Below are 20208 nucleotides of genomic sequence, written 5' to 3' on the forward strand. Positions count from 1 at the left end.
TAATTTGATTATGTTCTTTCTACCTTCTTAATATGTAAAAGAAGAGAGAATGAGATAAGGGGTTAGAAGCAAGAGAGAAAAGGGCTATTTGCTTTTGTAAAAGGCAAGTGAATTTTTAAAAAAGTACTGATTGACTAACTTTTCTTTTTCAGATTGTGAGAACTTCCTGGATGTTGAGCTGGGCAGAGCATGTGCCTCAAAACAGAGAGATTCTGGGAGCGATCCTGACCTCTTCCATTCTCCTAGCAGTGTTACCGACAGCATCATCTCAAAGGTACTGGCTGTTCCTTTCCTTTCTTTTTCTCTGCTGAATCTGATGTTTGCATTTGCCTTTGCTCCACTCTTTTTCATATTATGTCTTTCTTTTGTGCTTGTTCTTCCCAAGGTTAATCATTTCCCTTAATAGATGACTCTGCTAGTAAGTTGTGGTCCAGCTAGCCAGGTTAGGCTTTACTTGCCATCAAGGGTGTAAGTATTGCCTTTTGGAGAAAGGAAACTCCTGATTTCCAGGGCTTAGAAAAGGCATTCTGAAAATTTATTTTCTCCAAGATCATGGCTGGTCACTGAAGGTTTTGAAGCTTCTAAAATCTTGGAAGTTTCTTTAAAAATGAGTTAAGTCAGATGACAGCGACAACACTCTTCAGTGGGCAGGAAGGGACCCCAGCTCAGACTGAGAGAAGTCATGTGTATAAACTAGCCATAGTCATTTCTGATTAATGTGTTGAGGTCTGAAGCACACAGCTGAGCCCGTGATGTCATCCAGTCTGCTGAATTGGAACTTTCTAGATCTCTGCTAGGGAACCCTAGCTTCCTCCCTAGTGAATGGTCATTCACAAGAATCAGCTCATGTTTGCATACACTTTGAGACTAAGGAGTGGGGATGAGGACCTTTTGGTTGCTTTTGCTTGTGTTTGTTTCTCCTTGCAGCAAGTTCTGTTTAGTCCCCTTAGAAGAATAATAGGTTTTCCCACACAAGAGGGCAGATAGTACTCCGTGATGTGACTTAATAGTGGGGGGGGGGGGGGCAGAAACATTGTAGCAACTGCTCTATAGTTCCTTCTGGTTTTATGCTGACTTGGAAGAAAGGATGAAAGCAGTTGCTTTAGAGGGTGATAAAATTATCCCAGAGTTCAGAAGTTACAGTATAGGAATGCAGGCATAGAGTTTTAGAATTCTGGTCTGGAACATACAAAAGCCCCTGTGTACCTTCTTTTTCACTTTTGTCCAGAGACTTGACTCTCAGGTTCCCATTTTACCCTTTCTAGCCTTTTCTACCTTGTTCCTTTCTCTTAAGTTTGTTGTCTTTACAAGGTTCTTAGATTTATGAGACAAAGTTAAGGATTTCTGTCATTGTTACTTGTATTGATGTAGGGGATTCTGTGAAGTGAAAACAGTACCCATTGGGAAGATATGAAGTTACTCTGTGAAGTTATTTAGGAAGAGGGAAGCCAGTGTGATTTTATAAAATATTAGAATTTGGGTGGTTTCCATTGTACCTTTGATGTTTTTAATTGTAAGGACTTTCGTTGTACCCTGGGGAATAGCATTGTTAAGTTCAAGCTTTAAAATAGGCCCACTGATAGTGACTGACATTGGGTCATGGATACTTGGAAGTCTGTTACACATTTATTTATGTTTGACATCTTTTGGCGGGAGGGAGAGGGCTGTACTAGGGGGTTTAAACTCAGGACCTCACAATTGAAAGTCCTCTACCACTTGAGCCACGCCCACAGCCCCCTATCCCACTCCCCCCCCCTTTTTTTTGCTTTATTTTGCAGATAAAGTCTAGTGTTCTTGCCTCTACTTACAGCCTCTTTACATGGGCCATATATGGGCTGCCACACCCAACTTGGTTGAAATAGGGTCTCACTAACTTTTTTGTCCCAGCTAATCTTGAACTTTCATCCTCCCTGTCTTCACCTCCACAAGTAGCTGATATTATAGGTGTGAGCCACCACATCAGGTCTCTGAAAATCTTAATTGTAAAGTTTTTAAAAATTATTTTAATTAAGGAAATGCTTGCTTGCCTACCGCTTAGACACTTGGCAGCCTGTCTGGGGTGTTACCATCATTGCAGAGTGGTAATTTCTGGTCTCTAAATTGAATGTTTATCTTCCTAAAGAAAATTCTAATTTTCCTTATTTTACCTTCTTATTAAAGCTATGCAAAGCAGTTACAAGATGATTTATACAGATAGTCTTTGTTGTAGATGGTAATTTTTTTTCCAGGATACAAAACAGATAACTTTTTAAAATTGAAACATGCATGCCAAATAGACTGCTACTTACGTTTCATATTGGAGTACCTAGAGAAAGGGTAGACAGGTAGGTGCACCTTTGACGCATGCATGTATGAGAAAGTTAAAATGGCCTGGATGAGATCAGAAGACGTTTTGTCTATTAACATTTCCACTCTCCCAAAGTGGTGGGTGATTAAGAGGCTTTCCTATACATGTTTTTTTTTTTTTAGTATTAAAAAAAAATTAAGGGTTGCTGTTACAGAAAATAAAGTTTGTCTCTCTCAGACAAACTAGTTTTGATGGAGTGATTAGTGGTCAGAAGGCATTGAACTGAATTTCTTACATACTTGATCTCATCTCATGTCTAGCAACCCTGACAGGTACATAGGTGGCTTTTATCCTCTTCATACCCATGAGGTAATAGAGACCCTGATTGGTAAAGACATTTACACAAAATTGTGAGCAGTTGAGTAATAGAACTGAGATTTGCACCTAGTCTTGACTGTAAAATTTGTTCATGTTTTATTACTTCACTCTGTTTCTAAAACTCTGCTCTGAAAACCAGAAACTTACATTGAAACATAGAACTGGTAGATAGACCATCAGCAACTCTATTAAAAGTCTTCCTCAGCTGTCATCCGCACAAACCTATGCTGCATAATATTAGAATGTTCCAGTTTCTTCCCATAGCCTAACCTTCTTCTCCATTCTTTTTTAAAAAAAAAAAAAATCTGTAGGCAAGCCATTGCAACATCTTTGTGAACCATGAGTGGTGTTTTATGTCACTTCCTGCAGCCATTTATTTGACCAAGGCCTTTCAGAGATCTTCTTGATAGCCAACCTTTTCACCTGCATCTCATCTTTCCATTCAGTGCACCTCCTGGTTAAGTGACTTTAGTGAGTGTGCTGAGCTTCATGTGTGTTGGTTAAGAATATTTTCTGGTTTCTGAGGTCTTTATTTTCCTTAGATCAGGAACATAAAATTTACATTTTTTTAAAATGAGAAGCGGTCTTGGGTAGTAGCTCAGAAAATGTGGTGATATGCTAGCATTTGAATGTGAGCTGTTACTTTCCAGGGCACATTGCAGGATATCTTCTGTGTAATGCAAATAATAAATATTTGGTAAATAAGTGAGTAAAATTAAAGAATTGGTAATTTGGCAATATTAATTACGATTCTTTCAGGTATAGTAATAGGATAAAGTGGGTGGCAATCTTTATATTTCTGTGTATATGGTAATAGATAATGTTTATATCTCTATACATATATATATATGTATATATATCTTACTTACATAGTGTAACTTTGATTAGTAAAGCCAAACAGACCTTTTTTCCCCAACATTTTACTATAAAAACCCTGAAACATGTATAAAAGTTGAATTGTGCAATGAACAAATTCTACAGCTTTTTATTGCTTTTGACTTATTGCATAACTCTGTTTCTGTCTACCCTTTTATTTTCTAACCAGTCTAATGTAAATTCCTTGATGCACATTTCAAAATAAGGTACAGAATTCAATACTTGTGTATAGTTGGGGTTTTTGGTAAAGTTTATATGCAGTGAAGTACATAATCTTGAGGGCTCAGTGGCTTTTGATAAATGCCTTCGTGGACCTTTGTAAACCAAAGCTGCACAGATAATGGGCTGTAGCATCACTTCAGCGTGCTTCCTTGGTCCCTTCCCAGTCAGTCTCTATACAGACCCTCCAGGGGCATCACATATTTCTCCCCACCAAAGATTAGTTTATCACTGCTTCAGAAGTTCATGTGAATGGAATCTAAGTAATACAATTCCTCAAGCAGATATCTAGAAGTGAAATTGTTAGATCATATGTAGGTGTAGGTTTGTCTTACAAGAAACAGACCTTTTTCCAAACTAGTTGACCATTTTACATTCTCTGGTGTTGGATGAGATTTCTGGTGGCCCTACTTCCTTACCAACACCTACAGTTTATTTTAATTTTAACATTTCTTAGTCCGTATAGTGCTGTCTCATCTGTCTCATTATGGTTGTGATTTGCACTTCCTTGATGACTAATGATGTCAAACACATTTTCACATGTTCATTAGCAGCTTGTTTGTCTTTCTTTATGGAGTGTCTATTCAAATCTTTTGCCAATTTTAAAAAATTGGATTGTTTGTTGTTGAGAAGTGGAGTTGCGTACATCATAGATACTGGTCCCTTATTACTAGGTTAGTGCTTTGAGAATGTATTCTCCCAGTCTGTGGCTTGCCTGTTTACCTTCATAAAGGTGTCTTGATGCACTAATTTTTTACATTGAAGTATAATTTAATTTTTCTGCTTATTGCTTCCTGTGTTTTGTCCTCTTTTTGCTTTGCCTGCCCCCAGTCTTGATGTTTTGCTTTAAAAGTTTCATAGTTTTATCTTTTATATTTAGAAGTAGGATCCACCTGTTTTGTTTAAATATTAACAACAGCTCTATAATTTATAGTAGTAGGATTCAATTCTAGCTGTATGTAGAATAACCAAAGAACTTTTATAAAGTACAGCTCATATAAGGGTCCACCAGCCTCTAAACTAGAATCTTGAATTTATTATTTAACCCAACTGAATCTCTTTTGAAAACATGTAGAAGTCTTGGGAAAAATAATTTGGAGATTTATTTAGATTCAATCCAAGATGAAAGAAAAATTATTTGCTGTCGTATTTAATAATTGAGCTCAGCTTTAATTTCTGAATTTCATTCTTCTTTTTGTCTTTTTAAAGTAATGGCTGCCAACTTGTAATAAGAGCTGAATAATTCAGTAAAAATCTATTATGTGAACCTTGCTCTTATCAGGAATTCAAGACTGAAGAAATCATGCAGTGCCCATGAAGATTCATTGTCATTTCTTGGTGGGATCAGAATTAAAAGCACATACCAGGGAGAAAAGACTGTGTTGAAAGGGTGTGTTTTAGAAAGAGCTCTCCTTTTAAAATTTCTATGAAGAGGCAACCAAACATACTCTCATTTTGTTAATGCCTTGCAAAAGGTTAAATGACTGTTTTGAGTTTCAGATTGGCAAAGTGCCAGGTCCTTCCTCCTTCCTTTCCCCCCAAAAAAGAAGTCCTAGACTGGGAGTGGTGGTGCACACCTGTGACCCCAGCTACTCAAAAAGCAGAGATTGAGAGGGCCAAAAAACCATGAGCGCCTGTCAGCAAAATAACTACAGCAAAAAAAACTGTTGGGGGTATGGCTCACACAGTAGAATCTGCCTAGCACGTGAGAAGCCCTGAGTTCAAACCTCATTACCAAGCAAAAAAACAAAAGAAAAAGAAATGTCCTTCTCAGACAAGCTGCAGTAGTGAAGGAACACCTTTTCTGTGGTCTGTGAGCCATGTCCAAACTGGGAAGAACAAACTGAGACCATATGATGCATGGACACTTTAACTCAGAGCCTTTGTATGTCTTAGAACAGACTTACTGCACATTTTACTTACTGGTGCCCATTGTTTGTTTCCTGGTATTGTTTTGAGAATTAAAAATACAGGTTAAGGATGCATGTATTCATTTCTTAGAACTTCTATAACAAATTACCACAAAGTAGAAAACAACAAACTTACTCTCACAGTTATAAGGCTAGAGGTCCTAAAATCAACATGTTCACTTGGCCACTTTCCTTCTGGAGACTCTATCCCATGTTTCTCTGCTAGTTTCTGGTGCTTGTTGTAGTCTTTGAAATTGCTTGGGTTGTCCAGTCTCTGTTTCTGTCTTCACATGGCATTCTCCCATATATCTCTGTCTTCTGAATCTCTTCTCTTACAAGGACACCTCTCATATTTGATCCACATTGACTTCATCTTAACTGGTTACATCTGCTAAGACACTGTTTCCACATAAGACCACATTCTGAGAAGGACGCATATTTGAGGAAAGACCAGTTTAAAACAATAGAGTGGGAAAGCTAAAACATTCTAGAATTGTCCTCTGAAGTTGATACTTAAGACCATTTACATTTTCCTTCTGGGTACAGAATGGTCCAATGAATAGGAACCCTTTAGACTGTCTTCCTGAGTTCATCCTTAACTTAAAAAGAAAAGGCAGTAACTTTATATTAAAATCATAACTACTATGCTATATAATTTACTTGGAAGCATAGTTTATTTTGCAGTTTGACCCAGTGAAGGGACTTTTCTATAAACGACTCTGAAATCTTATCTTTATAGGGGTTTGAAAGATGACTGAGATAACAGAGAACTCTTTGATTTGAAATCACCCTGGGTTCAAATCTTGATTCTGCCACTCAGTATTTGGGAAAGCCCATTATACAATCTGGGCCTCAGTTTGCTGAACTCTCTGTGATTCCCCTTGCATTTTCCCTCAGTCTCACTTCACATGTTATTTTAAAAAACAGTCTAGGAAGGTGAATGCATCAGAGTGGGTGAAAAATCTTAGATTAGCTGGTGAGGTCAAACCCAAAGGTATAAAGGTGCTTTTAGAAGGTAGTATGCTTTTGGTCAGAAGTGTTAAATCAAACCTTTTTAATAAAAAAACAAAAAACAAAAACCCTCCCGTGTATAAGGCTTGATTTCCATTCCAAACCTGAAAGGACTCATTATATTCTCTCCTCTCCCACTCCTCCTCCTTCTCTCTCTCCTCCAAGAACCATATACAGATATATAACATCAGGCTGTTAGATGCCAGAAGTATTTCAGAGAGAAAATATTATCACTTCATCAGAGACCCTTACTAAGATTATTTTATGTATGATTTGGTTTTAGAACACTAAATTAATTGTCAGTGAAAAGAGAAGCAGTCGCTTTCTTCCTTCAGGTATTTGTGACAGACTTTCGGTGGGATATAAGCACTTTTTTAAAAAGGCACTTAAAAACAGCTGTGTACTTGGTTTTGAACTTGGAGCTTCACATTATTGTAGCCACACAACCTACCTTGTTTTAGTTAGTTTTCATATGGCAGAGACCACAGAGACTAATGGTTCCTTCTTTCAGTTGATTATATTAACTGAAAGAACTGACCTAAGGATTATTTCCTCTATAAGAAGAAAAAAATGTATTTTCTGGCCTAGCACCACCAGTAAGACAATGGAAAGACAGACCTAGAACATTCCTGTACTGGAGGCCAAGGGGATGATTTGAGTCCAGTAATTTGAATCCAGCTGCAGTTAAGCTTTTTTTTTTTTTTTTTTAATAATATCTGCTTGGAGTCAATTATTGATCTTGCCCATCTGGATCAAATGTGAAGCCATCATCTTGGAGTAACTGAGACTGTCTCCTCAGTCATGCCAGTTTCAACCACATACGTTTTTTCTCCTTTATAGCCTGAGGAAGAGCAGTTAGTCTGTGATATCACAGGATCCAGTTCTGCTGATGACACAGCTTCCCTGGATCAGCATTCTTCTCATGGCAACAACATGTCCATCCCTCAGATTTCAAAGCTAAGCAAGTCTAGAGACCACCAAAGCCCTGATGGCATGTACAGCCTTGGGGTAGGAACTGAAGATGGAGAAAGTGAGAGTGAGCCTGTTGGCTGTGGTGAAATAGAGGAGGAGGAGATGGACAGCATCACTGAGGTGCCCGCCAGCTGCTCTGTGCTGAGGAGCTCCATGCGCTCTCTGTCCCCTTTCCGGAGGCACAGCTGGGGTCCTGGGAAGAACGCAGCCAGTGATGCAGAAATGAACCAGCGAAGGTAAGATGGGAGCCCATTCTGTTCATTTAATGTTTCTATATCTGCTTGTTTTTGAGAAGTTTCTAATTTGGTGCTATTCTTGGTAAAAGGTTTTAAGAGATACTGTGGTAGAGAAGGAATATATAAGCTTCAAAATCAGGAAGGTGTGTGTTTAGACTCGAGCTCTGTAACTTGCATGTAGGTGACCTTGGGTGAATCACTTGACCATTCTGAGCTTTAATTTTCTCATCTGCAAAATACTTGACCTTACAGTGTATTTGTAATAATAATAAGTAAACCATGATTATCATATAGTGAGTGGTAAATAAATATTTATTACTAATGAAATTTATGAATATTGAAGGGAATGTTTTCGTGTCAATTTTTAATTGAGAAATAAATAGGAAGTCTTACAGTCTATTTGTTACTGCAAGTATTATCCAGAATTAAAACCATCTGTTTCTAATGCAGAAGTTTCGATAAGTCTGATTATCAGTATTTAATTCTCAAAAGAGTATAAGACTTATGAAATACCACAGAACTGTTTGGTATTTTCCCATGTGTTCCAAATCGTTAGTAAAAGGTCTTGGTGACTTTTTACAAGTGTGACCCATCCTTATTCCTTCTGTTCAACAACAGGCTGTATAGAGGTTGAGTTTGGTTTCTGCCCTTGACTGCGTAGGTGGATTTGAGCACATAGTTTTAATGCTAAAGAACATGTAGCATGATGCCTGCTGTGATTTCCAGTCTGTTCAGCCAGTATACATTGAGTATTCACTATATGCTAGGACTGTTCAGGTTATGGAGATACAGAGGTAAACAGGACCGTCTCTGCCTTCATGGAGCTCAGAGTAATACCCTATACTTTGCTAGTTTGTTCATTTTCTCAGACTCCTTTAAAACACTTGACCTCATGTAATTTTTAGTTCTGTCCATGAATCAGGTGGTATTATCCCCATATTTGCATGTGAGAAGACTGGCACAGATAAAAATTTACATCATTAACCCAAGGCATATAGAATCCAGGTTTTTGGTCTCGTAGTTAAATGTTCTTTCTACAATCCTGTTACCATTCTGTGGTACAGTTTAGGACGTTAGTCTAAAAAATAAGCAGTGCTCTTTATTTTGCTATGTTGTATTTATATACATTTGAAATCCTAGGTGGCACAAAAACCGAGTTGGAAAGGTTTTCTGTTCCATTTTTGTGCATGCTGTACTTTAAAAAATCATTCACAGTAATAGAAAATGTAAGCGTATGGGGAATGATAACCTGTAGCAGAATTCTCTCCCTAAAGCATGGGTAACTTTTTTTTTTTTTTTTTTTTTTGGCTGTACAGAGGTCTGAACTCAGGGCTTTACACTTGCAAGGCAGAGGATCTGCTTGAGCCATGCCTCCAGCCCTTTTTGCTGTGGTTATTTTGGTCTTGCTCTTTGCAAAGGCCCACCAGGACCACAACCCTCCTATTTTAAGCTTCCCACATAGCAGGAGATGACAGGCAAGTACCACCATGCCCAGCCGTTGGTTGAGATAGGGGTCTCACAAACTTTTTGCCAAGAGTTGACCTCAAACCATGATCTTTCTTATTTCAGCCGCCCCAAGTAGCTAGGATTGCAGGCATGAGCCACCAGCATCTGGCTAAGGCTAACGTCTTAATCAGACATCCTTCACTTAGGTGATTAACAGCATGAAGGAACAGTTTATTTATTGATATATCATTATATATATATATATATTTATATCACTATAGTGGATCCCTTTGTCATGACTGAATGAATTATGTAGCTCAGAAGAGGAAATTACAGCTTACACTACATGACTTACTCAAGATTATATGGTAATATTATGGCTGGTCTGAGCCTAGAACCCTAAGTTATTTGTATTTATTAGCTGTGCGTCATGGAGTCTCCTGTTTGAACTTAGTGTTAAGGGTTACTTAGCACCACTGACTTAATATTCTGGATAAAATGGATGAGTTAGGCTTCAATTATCACTTTAACAGTATGACTAGTTCTTACAGCATTACCTTAATACTGTGTAACTTGAATTTTAAAGTATGAAAGAAAATACTTTCAAAGTTTTGAATGGTACTTTTTTCTGATCCCTTTACTTTTATAACTTAAGAAACTTCATAGCTTTTCATTTATTAACTCCTTGGAACAAAAAGGGAGCTAAGTCATCCTCTACAGAGACCTTTTGGTTCTGATTATTTTTCTCATTCAACATTGTTTCAGTCCCTTACCTTCTGTGCTGTTTGTCCTTGGGGAGTGTGTCTCTTCCAGGCATGGTATCTGTATCTCATGTGTTCATATCCCATTTTGTTTCACCTGCATCACTGACTTCTTCCACCATTCATTTTCAGTTCAATGCGAGCTCTTGGGGATGTTGTCAGGAGACCTCCCATTCATAGGAGAAGGTACAGAGTTCACTGAATTGGACTAACCGTGTTGCCTCTGAGCATATACTAACATGCTTCTCATTCTGTTTACCATGATTGGGCAATCTGTTTTTGAGTGATGTCAGTTCTAATTCAGGCAAATAAAGTATAGGTGATTTCTAATTGCTTGTGTCTATTTCATATGACATATGGTAGTTTTTTTGAATTTTTTTCTATTCTTTTATGCTCGTAAATTTTTTTAAATGTATTTTTTCTGGTACTTACTGATTCAAATGACTTTGATAATAGGCTCCACCCCAACTTTTTCTAGAATTCAAAAAATTTCCCATTTTGTACCTTTCTAAATAAACTCTGGGAAACCCTTGTTTCCTTAAATATTTTCAGCACATTCTTTGACATGTAGTGAAGGCATTATTGCTAGGCCATTGGCACTTTCCATTCCCTGTTGACATCATCCTTCACAAAGCAGTTATAAGAGGCACAGGCTAGCCTCTGAGTCTTTGAATTCCTTAATCACTGTTTGTTAGATTAAAATTTAAGCTACGAATATATGAAGCTGAGAAGTTATTTCTAGTCAAACAGTGCTGATTTGCTTTGTGTTTCCAAATGCTAAGTTTTGTTTTGTTGTTCAGATGTCGTTAGTGACCTTTTCTTCCATTGCATGAAAAAGCATTTAGAAATCCAAAAAGTATGGTTCTGTTACTGTTTATTTCTCATATTAAGAGACATTTTTATCCATTAGCTGAATCTTTGTAAAGAAGCAGAGAAGTAGTGAGCTTCCTACTTCATGTTTTTCAAGTGAATATTTCCTTTAATTCCTTACTATAGGCAAAAATAAAATTGAGCTTAACTTGAGATATCCTCGTGAATCTCAGCTGATCATTCCTTTAGTTAAGTTACTCTTTGGGAGAACAGATTATTACTGCCTTTTTCAGTAGAAGGCACCTAAAACCTGTGGGCATATGTTTGAGTTTCTCCAGTAGAAGGTCTTCATTATGGACTAAATAAAAACGTGGACTTGATCACATGGTGGAGGACAGGAAGTTGTTGGATTCAGTCCAAACTAGTACATAGATACAATGATCATAAACAATTCAACTTACAGGTTTTCCTTTGTGAAATTTATTTTTGTAGAAAGAACATGGTGTATAATTTACAAGTTTGTAAAATTGAATCATTCTGACAAGTATTAAAGGTAGGAATACTTGTTTTTTTAAAAGTCTAGAACTTCTAAATCTCAAACCAAAGGACCTTAAGTGTTACCCCCAATAACTGAGGAACTAAGTCATTAGAGTACTGTAAGAAATACTCATAGTTATGAAAGGAGGAAGGGCAAACCTTACAGAACATCCACAACTTCTTGGATGCTTAGAAAAGCTAAAATATCTATTAGTCTCCCCATTGTTCTTTATTTTACATTTTCTTCCCAGTCTTCCACAACATTTCACATTCTGAGAGTAAAAGAATGAGTTTTCAGGATGATCTGGTAATGTGTACTTAGTTATTGATTTGCCACATTCGGTTTTTTCAAAAGAAATTGGATATTTAGGTATATCCCTATCAACGTTTTGGAAGTATAAAAATTAAGTTAATAATGTCAACAAATGGACTTCTGAATCTTAAATACATTTTTAAAGTATATCTTGCTTCTGCTTACATAACTAAATTACAAGTAAGTCTGATTCTGCTTACCAGGCTAGACATGTCTCTTAAGATGTTTATTTCTGCTTTTGCACGTAGAAGCTTTGTACTCTTAACCTCTGTTTAAAATGTTTTATACCATTTAAGTTATTTTTAAGTGATACTTTAAAGATTTCCTTTTAGAAGTGCTATGACAGAAACGTATATATCCTTCCTCCGTTTTCCTTGTCTCCTTTCCTCTACCCCAAATCCCCTCTTGGACACCAAGCAGTTGCTAGACATCTTTGAGATGCATTCTTCTGTTGTTCACAGCTTTCCCATCTGCTGGATTCAATAGCGAGCTGAGTGATTATACTGCTGTCCAGCAGGTTTATTTTTATTCCCCTTTTGAAACAAAGCATATCACTTAGAATTTTAAGATCCAAATGGCAGCAGTGTGATTTTTAGATGACAGCTTTTATTATTGAAAAATCCTAACTAGAGCACTGGCGGTGTAGCTCAAAAAAATAAAAAGTCATGGCCTGTTGACACAATTCCATTCAGAGAGTACTTCATCAGTTTTGTTTTGTTTTTTAAGCTCGCTATATTTATTTAGCCTTTCCAACTCCATATTTTCTGCTGTGAAAAATTTTTGCTGGGAAAAATGGATACAAGCTTAAGGTTTAAAAGACCTATGTCTAACTTAGTACCATAGAATTTTTTGTTTTGTTTTTGCCACCTCCCAGTACCATAGAATTCTAAGAAAAATAACTCCACTCCTTATTAAAATCCAGGGGAATGTGGCTATTGTTGTAAGTCTTATTTTTGGCAGAAGATCCTAGTTGAGTAGTTTTTAAAGATGGATACAATTTTGACTATATATCATGCAAGACTGCAGGATTTATGAATCTTCTGGTTTAATGAGAACACATGAGAAAAGGAAACTGATTGCTCAGTGAGCCCACACAGGCCAGTGGTCCAGGTTTAAAGATGCAATGTGAGGGTGTTATGGGAGCCATGGGCTATAAAGACAGGTTGTCCCAGCAGTGGAAGTTGAAATGGCTCTCCGTGAATGTCTGCAGAGAAAGCCATGAGTCGTGTGGGTTTTTCATATTGGACTGGAGACAGCTCCCATAGTCCTTTCCAAAACATTGTCTAGGTAGACATCATTAGAACAATTTTAAGTTTCTTTGGTGCTTATTCTAGTCTTTTTCTAACTTCTCAGTTGTTATATTCCTAAGTTTTCAGATGATTAAATAAATCTGTCTCTAACTATGTCCTTTCTTTTTGAACCTAATAACCCCAATCCTCTTTCCCCTTTTCTTCTTCCATTTCTGTTTCTGCCTTTGATGTCATCCCCAGTATGAGCTGGTGTCCCTCTGGTGTACAATACTCTGCTGCCCTGAGTGCTGACTTTAATTACAGAAGGTATAGTATCATGACATGTCCAGCCACAAAACGGGGAGCCAGAAAATATGGCCTCTGGCTTTTGACTTGGTGCTGGCTTCTGTGTGCCTGGAATGCTGTGGGCATCTGCTTTGGCTGTGAGCGCAGTGTTTGTCGCCTTCCCTGTGGGCTTCACTAACCCAGTTGAGAGGGTATGGCCCAGGAGCCACTCCGCGTACCCTGATGCATCATGTTCGTCTGATGTGGGAAAATGTGTTTTCTCACAGACTTGTCTCTGTGGGATTGTAGACAGTCTTTCTTTGCTGTAGTCTTTCCATAGTCATAGATTCTTCGGAAAACAACGAAAGAAGTAAGGCAACTAATACAATGCCCTGGTCTGTTTTCCTTCCCAATCCACCAGTCAGATCCCAAATTTCAGAGAGTCCTCATCAGCTCATGTTCTTTCAGCCAAATAGCCAGATTTAATTGCTAAAACATTTTCAGGATTAAGTTTTATGGGAAGCATAGATCCAGTTTTCTCAGGCTTTTCAAATAGCTCACAACAGAAAACTAAATTTCTTCTTCACTTAGCCAATCTTCTTAATCCTGGTATTGAAAATGAGTTTTATAGAGATATTTAGTTGTAGTTAGTCATGATTTCTATTGTCATATTACAATAAGAAAAACAAATCTGTTTAATTTGCCCACAAGAGGTAGCCAGAGACATATGGCTTCAGTTCATAAGGAATTTATGATGCCAAAAAAATTAAAGTAGCCAGTTTTATAGCAATTAACCACACAGTTTCCCAGAATGGAGCTAACTAAACTTTAGTATACTACCAAATACATTCCAGCTGGGAAGATGTGCGGGGGTGCAGTACTGGGATTTGATTTTAGAGCCTCACACTTGGTAGACAGATACTCTGCCACTTGAGCCATGCCTTCAGCCCTTTTTTTTGGCTTTAGTTATTTCTCAGGAACCAGTGTTGGACTACCGTCTTCCAACCTGCACCTCCCCTATAGCTGGGATTACAGGTGTACACCACCACTCCTGGCTTCCAGCTGGTTCTTAACAGAGGGCATGGACACCTACAACAGTATTTTGAGGTCTTGCTTATTTTAAGGAAGTTATGATAGCAGTTGTAACATGCAAATTATTCTAGACAGCAAACCCAAGAAATATAGATAAATAATCTCTCTGTAGCCTCCTACTTACTCTCTGTAGCCTCCTACTTACAGAAAGTGCTTTTTACCCTGCAAACCACAAAGTCTTTATCCCAGGAATCTCATTTAAAATTCCAAATTTGCTTTTTTCTTTTGTTCATAGAAAGACAAAAAAAAAAAAAAAAAAACAAAAAACAGAAACACAACTCTCTCAATAGCTTTTCAGTATTTGTTATTTAAAGTGTTTTATGTGGCTGTCTGCAGCTAATAATTCCCAGGAAGTCTGTCAGCAGTTGTTGTGTGGCCAGGTGTGCACAGATGATAATGCTCCTGAGTGACAGGAAGCAAGCCTGTACCGTTGTAAAGGTCAAGACACATGGGCAAGCCACCAGTTTGCCTCCTCAAGCTTACACATGCCCATACCTTTTCAGTGGCATTTGGCATAAGCAGAGCTAATTCTGGCAAAAATTAATTGTATTGAGTCAGTGAAAACACACACATACATTAAAAAAAAAAAGATAAGAGAAATTGGTCTGTCCAATATAGCATATTGATAAAAAGCTGAGAAAATTATCTTAGCTGGCTCAATGTTTAGATAAGTTGAATGAGGCAAGAAACCCTGTGTACAGTGTTCCTTCTCAGCTTTCCAAGAATACTGGGGGAAAGTAGGTGGTGCTCATTTGTGATGTTCTCTCACACAGTTTTACTAGGTGACATAGGAATAATAGGTGAGCAAGGGAGATACAACTGAAAGGATTTTGTATCTTCCTTCCATTCTGAGACTTGTAAGTAGAATGAATTAATGCTGTGCTGTGTGTTCAGTTTCAGTCTGGAAGGCTTGACAGGAGGAGCTGGTATTGGAAACAAGCTATCCTCATCTCTGGAAGTAAACTCTGCAAACTCCAAGGAGCTCATGCACCCTTTCAGTGGTGAGGAACAGGGTGATTCTTTGGTATCACTTTCAGAAGAGAATCTGGACTCAGACCAGAGAGAACACAGGATGTTTGATCAGCAGGTAAGGCTGAAATAGGTATATATTATTCATTTGGAAAAAAAAATTTCCCAAAATATGAACTCATACTAGGAACATAGAAGATAGGGCTTCAGTTAGTAAAAAGCTAGCAGCTATGATTACTTACTCATTAAATAATACACTCAATCTAGCACTAAAGCAAGTTTTTAGCACTTAAATAATATCATTTATCTGCACAGATTAAATATTCATCAAAACAAACTTTTTACCATTGGAGAGTATCTGAAATATTCTTTTACCACCTCAGGAGAAAAATGTCTTACATGTCACTATTGAATTGCCCAGTTTGCAGAACTATGTCCCAAGTTTCTCCTTCCTAAAAAAAATATATACTTTGTCTCAAGCATATTGTCCAGGAAGTAACTCTTCCTTCATTCTGCTTTCTGTCCCTGCTAGAAATCTCTAGACAGCATCTACACTCATTGCCTTCTCTTTCTCTCTACTTAGTCATTTCTTCTTCTCGAAGGTCATGGAATGCCTTGTCAGCTAAATCAAGTGATTTTCTAAGTTATCATCTTCTCAAGTCCCTCATTATAACTTACCACTTTTGACCATTCCTGGGGAAGGGATTGAGTTGAGAATTTAAATTATATGCTTTTGCAGCATCCTACTTTTTCCCTAATCCTTCTTCCTCCTCTTGAGCCAAAAGACTGGGCTAATTTCTGAAAGGGTTCTGAGATACCTCTTAACTCCTCTAAATAAAACATTTCTAACTAAACAGAAAAGTAAAACACCCATCTTTGAATAGGTGACTGCAGTTTGGGGAAAAAAATCTAATGAAACATTTCTAATTAAACAAACAAAAGTGTTAAGCTATTTTTTGACTTGACTGGAGTTTTGTGTAGAAATTTCTTCATTGTACCCTACTACATAGACATGACATGACTAAATACAAAGGTGATGCCAAGCAGTTACCTTAGTAATGACTCTGTTATTTATGCTCATATGAGCCCTGTTGAATAAAGAGAATTCAGGCTTCTTGAAAATCAAAGGCCTGACAGAACTTTGCTTCTTTTGTTGTTGAATTTTACTTGGCTTCCTACATTAGAAAATGTTATAAAGGCTTGGCACAGCAGAGCACGTCTGTAAATCCCAGCACTCAGAGGCAGATGTACAATGATTAAGTTCCATGCCAACCTGGGCTAGATAGCAAGACCCTGTCTCAAAAAGAAAATACTTTTTAAAAATGAGAGCATAGAGAATATGCTTATTGAAACAAGTTTAGATTTATTCAGCTTAATTGTAATACAAAAAACAGAAAGGAAGAAAAAAGCTACTGTTTGCAGCTTTGGTAAAGACCTATATAACGCATGAAAAATCTGAGAAGTAAATTATATTTCAACTGTATACAATTCTTCAGAAATCATTTGCAATGCCAGGTAAAAATACCAGAATTGTAGTGAACAGAATCATAGAGTGGGAGCCACTGTATCCCTTCAGATTCCTCTAAAGCTTCAAACCCGTCTAAGTGACTTGCCCAATACCACGGATTTATTAGCTAAACAGTGTTAAACTCAGCATTTCTGTCTGCAGGTCTCACCGCTTCTTTCCTTGTCTTTGATTTTCTTATTATTAGTTGTGTGATACCTTCTCTGAGACAGGTATTTCCAGAAATTTGACAGGTGACCCTGTCTTTTAGTAAATGATGTTAAAATAATGTTTCTAGATAATACCAACATTTTAATGCCTTCCTGGAACTCTGCTTAGTTCTTCATCTTGTGTGTGACCTCAGAGTGGGTATTTGAGCTGCTTATATCTCTGATCTAGACAAGTTGCCTGCAGCCAACTTCCTGTTGAAAGTCTCTGCCTTTCACTGAGGTCATTTTTCAGATCTCACAGTTGTATTTGAAACATAGCAACTGTTTGCCTCAGATTCCATGGTTACACATGGAACAAGGTCTCTAAATAGTCAGAAGTCTTTGGACTAATTGAGTTGAATTCATGCTAGTAATAGGTTTTCATTGCTTTCTTTGCACATTGTGTGAGTCATAAAGAGACAGATTTTACCCTACTTAAAGCAAAGGGAAGTGATAATCAACATTGGTTAACAGTTCGATTGTGCTTTCTCAATACAAAGGGAGGAAACCAACCCCTTGTCACCAGAAGTGGCAGTGTCTTTCATGGATTTTTGTTTGTTTAGAGGTTTTCTGTTTGATGAGTTGTGGTTGGTTTTTTTCGGCACTAGTGAGGATTGAACGTGGCTTCACAAGCAGCTCTCCCACTTGAGCCACACCCCAGTCCTTTTTGCTTTTAGTTTCTTTCAGGGTCTTGAGCTTTTTGCCGTACCACCTCAACCCACAGTCCTCCCTTCACCTCTTGAGTGCCTGGGATTACAGGTGTGGGCCTCCACGCCTAGTCCAGCTTTCAGGGATCTTTAGTAGGAACTTCTGAAGTTACTGGATTACACAGCCTTGAAACTTCTGTGTATTTAACTGAGAGAGTTAAATTACCAAATGTTAGTCACCCTCATTTTCATGTACACTCAGTCTAGTCTTAGAAGACAATGTGGGAAAGATTTAGATTTCTTTCCAGATGCACTGCTGTTTTACTCATGTGATCTTGAAATACTCTTTATTTGCATCTCAGTTTTTTCAACTCTAAAAACAGTAATAATATTGTATCCTTCTATATTGCTATAGGGGATGTTTAGACTTGTAAAGAACCAGTATTATATGTAATTTGATAGGTCCAGTGCAGGTTTTTTAATGGGTTATGTGTCCAGTAGGTACTTATTAAGCACTCACTAAGCTTGAAGCATTGTTAGAGGCGGTGAGGGATATAAAACCACTATAAAGGATGAATACTCTATCCCTGTTTCTGATGAAAAAAGTGGGGCTCAGCAAAACTGAGTAAGTTCTCAGGAGTTGAGCAGCTGTTAAAGTGGCAGAGCCAAACCAGAATCCAGACCCATCTTACTAGGAAGGTGTTCTTAACCTTTTCTGTCCTGCCTTATTTCACTAGGTTGTGTTGGAGTATGAAGTCTGTGCTTTTCTAAAAACACTGGAACATGTACTTAGAACCTGTTCTTTACTTTTTTACTTCGTAGACATGTCACAGATCTAAGCACCAGAGATTTAATTACTGTACATCAGCCATTTCTTCTCCACTGACAAAATCCATCTCATTAATGACAATCAGCAATCCAGGATTGGACAGTGAGTATGCTACTTATCAAAAATGTTAAATATAGCTTAACTACTTTTTCTGTTGTTTTTCTCACTCTAAGACCCTACAACATTACTTTCTAAAACTTGCCTGCTTCTTCCTCTGAATATATGGCTCAGGGCTTGGAAAGGGTAACATAGAGGTCAGCTCTTTGCTCTTCCTACTTTTGCCATCTAAAGGTCTCCTAATGCATCACATTTCTTATGTTCTCAGGTGTACTATGACACCATTTTTTAAATGTTTTATTTTGAAATTTTCAGACTTGAAAAGGTTGCAAATGACCCTCTTTAGAAAAAAAAAGTTGCAAAAGAGTATAAAGAATTTCCATGTATTCTTCACCTGAATCTCCAAGTGTTACTGTAATTCTGCTTTGCTGGCCTCTTGCCCTCCATATCACGCCCCTTAAAGTGTTTTCCTAAGATACTCTCCACTTAAGAGAATTAATTATAGGCACAATGTTTCTTTACCTCTAGATAATTTAGTATATATTTCCTAAGAACGAAGATACTCTCTTATGTTGCCAAAGTACAGTTACCCAGATCAGGAAATTAACAGTGACAGAATTCTGTAATCTAATATAGACTTTACCTACATTTCAAATTTTCTTATCTTCCTGGATCCAAGATCCCATTTAGGAGAATATGTTAAAATATGGGATCATGCCTTGTTATTTTCCTTTAATTTGGAAGTATTCCTCAGTTGATCTTTGTTTCTCATGAGCTTGACAGAGGAGAAACCTGGCAAAGTAACTGGTTTGGGCACTTCAGAAATGTCAAGCTCAGAAGGACAAAGAAATTTTGAGGTACATTGTTAATTAAGCAGGTGTCAAGAGGATTAGATCTGAAAGTACTGAATGGGACTGGGTGTAGATTCTGATCAGTTGGCTATAAAAGGTATGTAGAGATGTCGTGACATCCATAAACACAAGACATTTGTGAATGAGCTGCGCAAAAACTTAAGTGAGAAAGATAAATGAGAAACCTCATTTTTAAAAAATGGTGATTTTAGGAGTAATTACAGTGTGAGATTTTGATACGAAGATGAAATTAGAGAGGAAGTGATAGGTTACGTTCCTTGCTGAAAGACCAGGTATGCTGGAGGCTGAAGCAAAGAACGTGAACAGAAACTCCTCGTACCTCTGGTGTTTCTTCATGTCCCCTTATGGAGTTGGAGACAGAAGGAGCTGCCCTGCATTAATGGGATGTCCTGTCTCTCACCCTGGCTTACTGGAGGCTTAGTCTTTTAAATTTTCACAGTGGAATAAGATGTATTTTATTGATGATGATTCTGTTAAGTGGGTCCTCATTTTCATAACTAGCATTTCAAAAACAAATCTGTGCTTAATGACCTGTTCTCAAAAAGGTACAGCTCTAACCTCACAGAACTGCTCCTGGTTTTGTTTTGGTTTGATTTAGATGTTTTGCCAGAGAAAGAGATGTCTTCCCTGTGTTACCTTCCTTCCATGACCAGTAAATTTTGTGACACAGTAGAGGTTCTACTCCTATAACAAGAGATAACCAGTACCAAGAGAATGTGTCTCATAAAGAAACCTTTTTTCCCCATTTCATTTTATTTT

General features: G+C 37.5%; 1 protein-coding gene across 12 annotated transcripts in view; it reads left to right on the forward strand.

Moving 5' to 3' along the window:
• Akap13 (A-kinase anchoring protein 13) overlaps window positions 1–20208 on the forward strand; it is a 273195-nt gene that overhangs the window by 194023 nt on the left and 58964 nt on the right. For 8 of the 12 annotated variants that reach the window (XM_020185782.2, XM_074061538.1, XM_074061537.1 and 5 more), the window contains 6 exons: window positions 153–274; window positions 7522–7889; window positions 10229–10282; window positions 13247–13312; window positions 15257–15449; window positions 18514–18622. In XM_020185782.2, coding sequence (XP_020041371.2) covers window positions 153–274; window positions 7522–7889; window positions 10229–10282; window positions 13247–13312; window positions 15257–15449; window positions 18514–18622 — 912 coding nt within the window. The remainder of the gene's footprint in view (window positions 1–152; window positions 275–7521; window positions 7890–10228; window positions 10283–13246; window positions 13313–15256; window positions 15450–18513; window positions 18623–20208) is intronic. The other 4 variants (XM_074061542.1, XM_020185784.2, XM_020185783.2 and 1 more) reach the window with 3 other exon arrangements.

Source organism: Castor canadensis, chromosome 19 (genome assembly GCF_047511655.1).
Source record: "Castor canadensis chromosome 19, mCasCan1.hap1v2, whole genome shotgun sequence".
NCBI classification, from domain to species: Eukaryota; Metazoa; Chordata; class Mammalia; order Rodentia; family Castoridae; genus Castor; species Castor canadensis.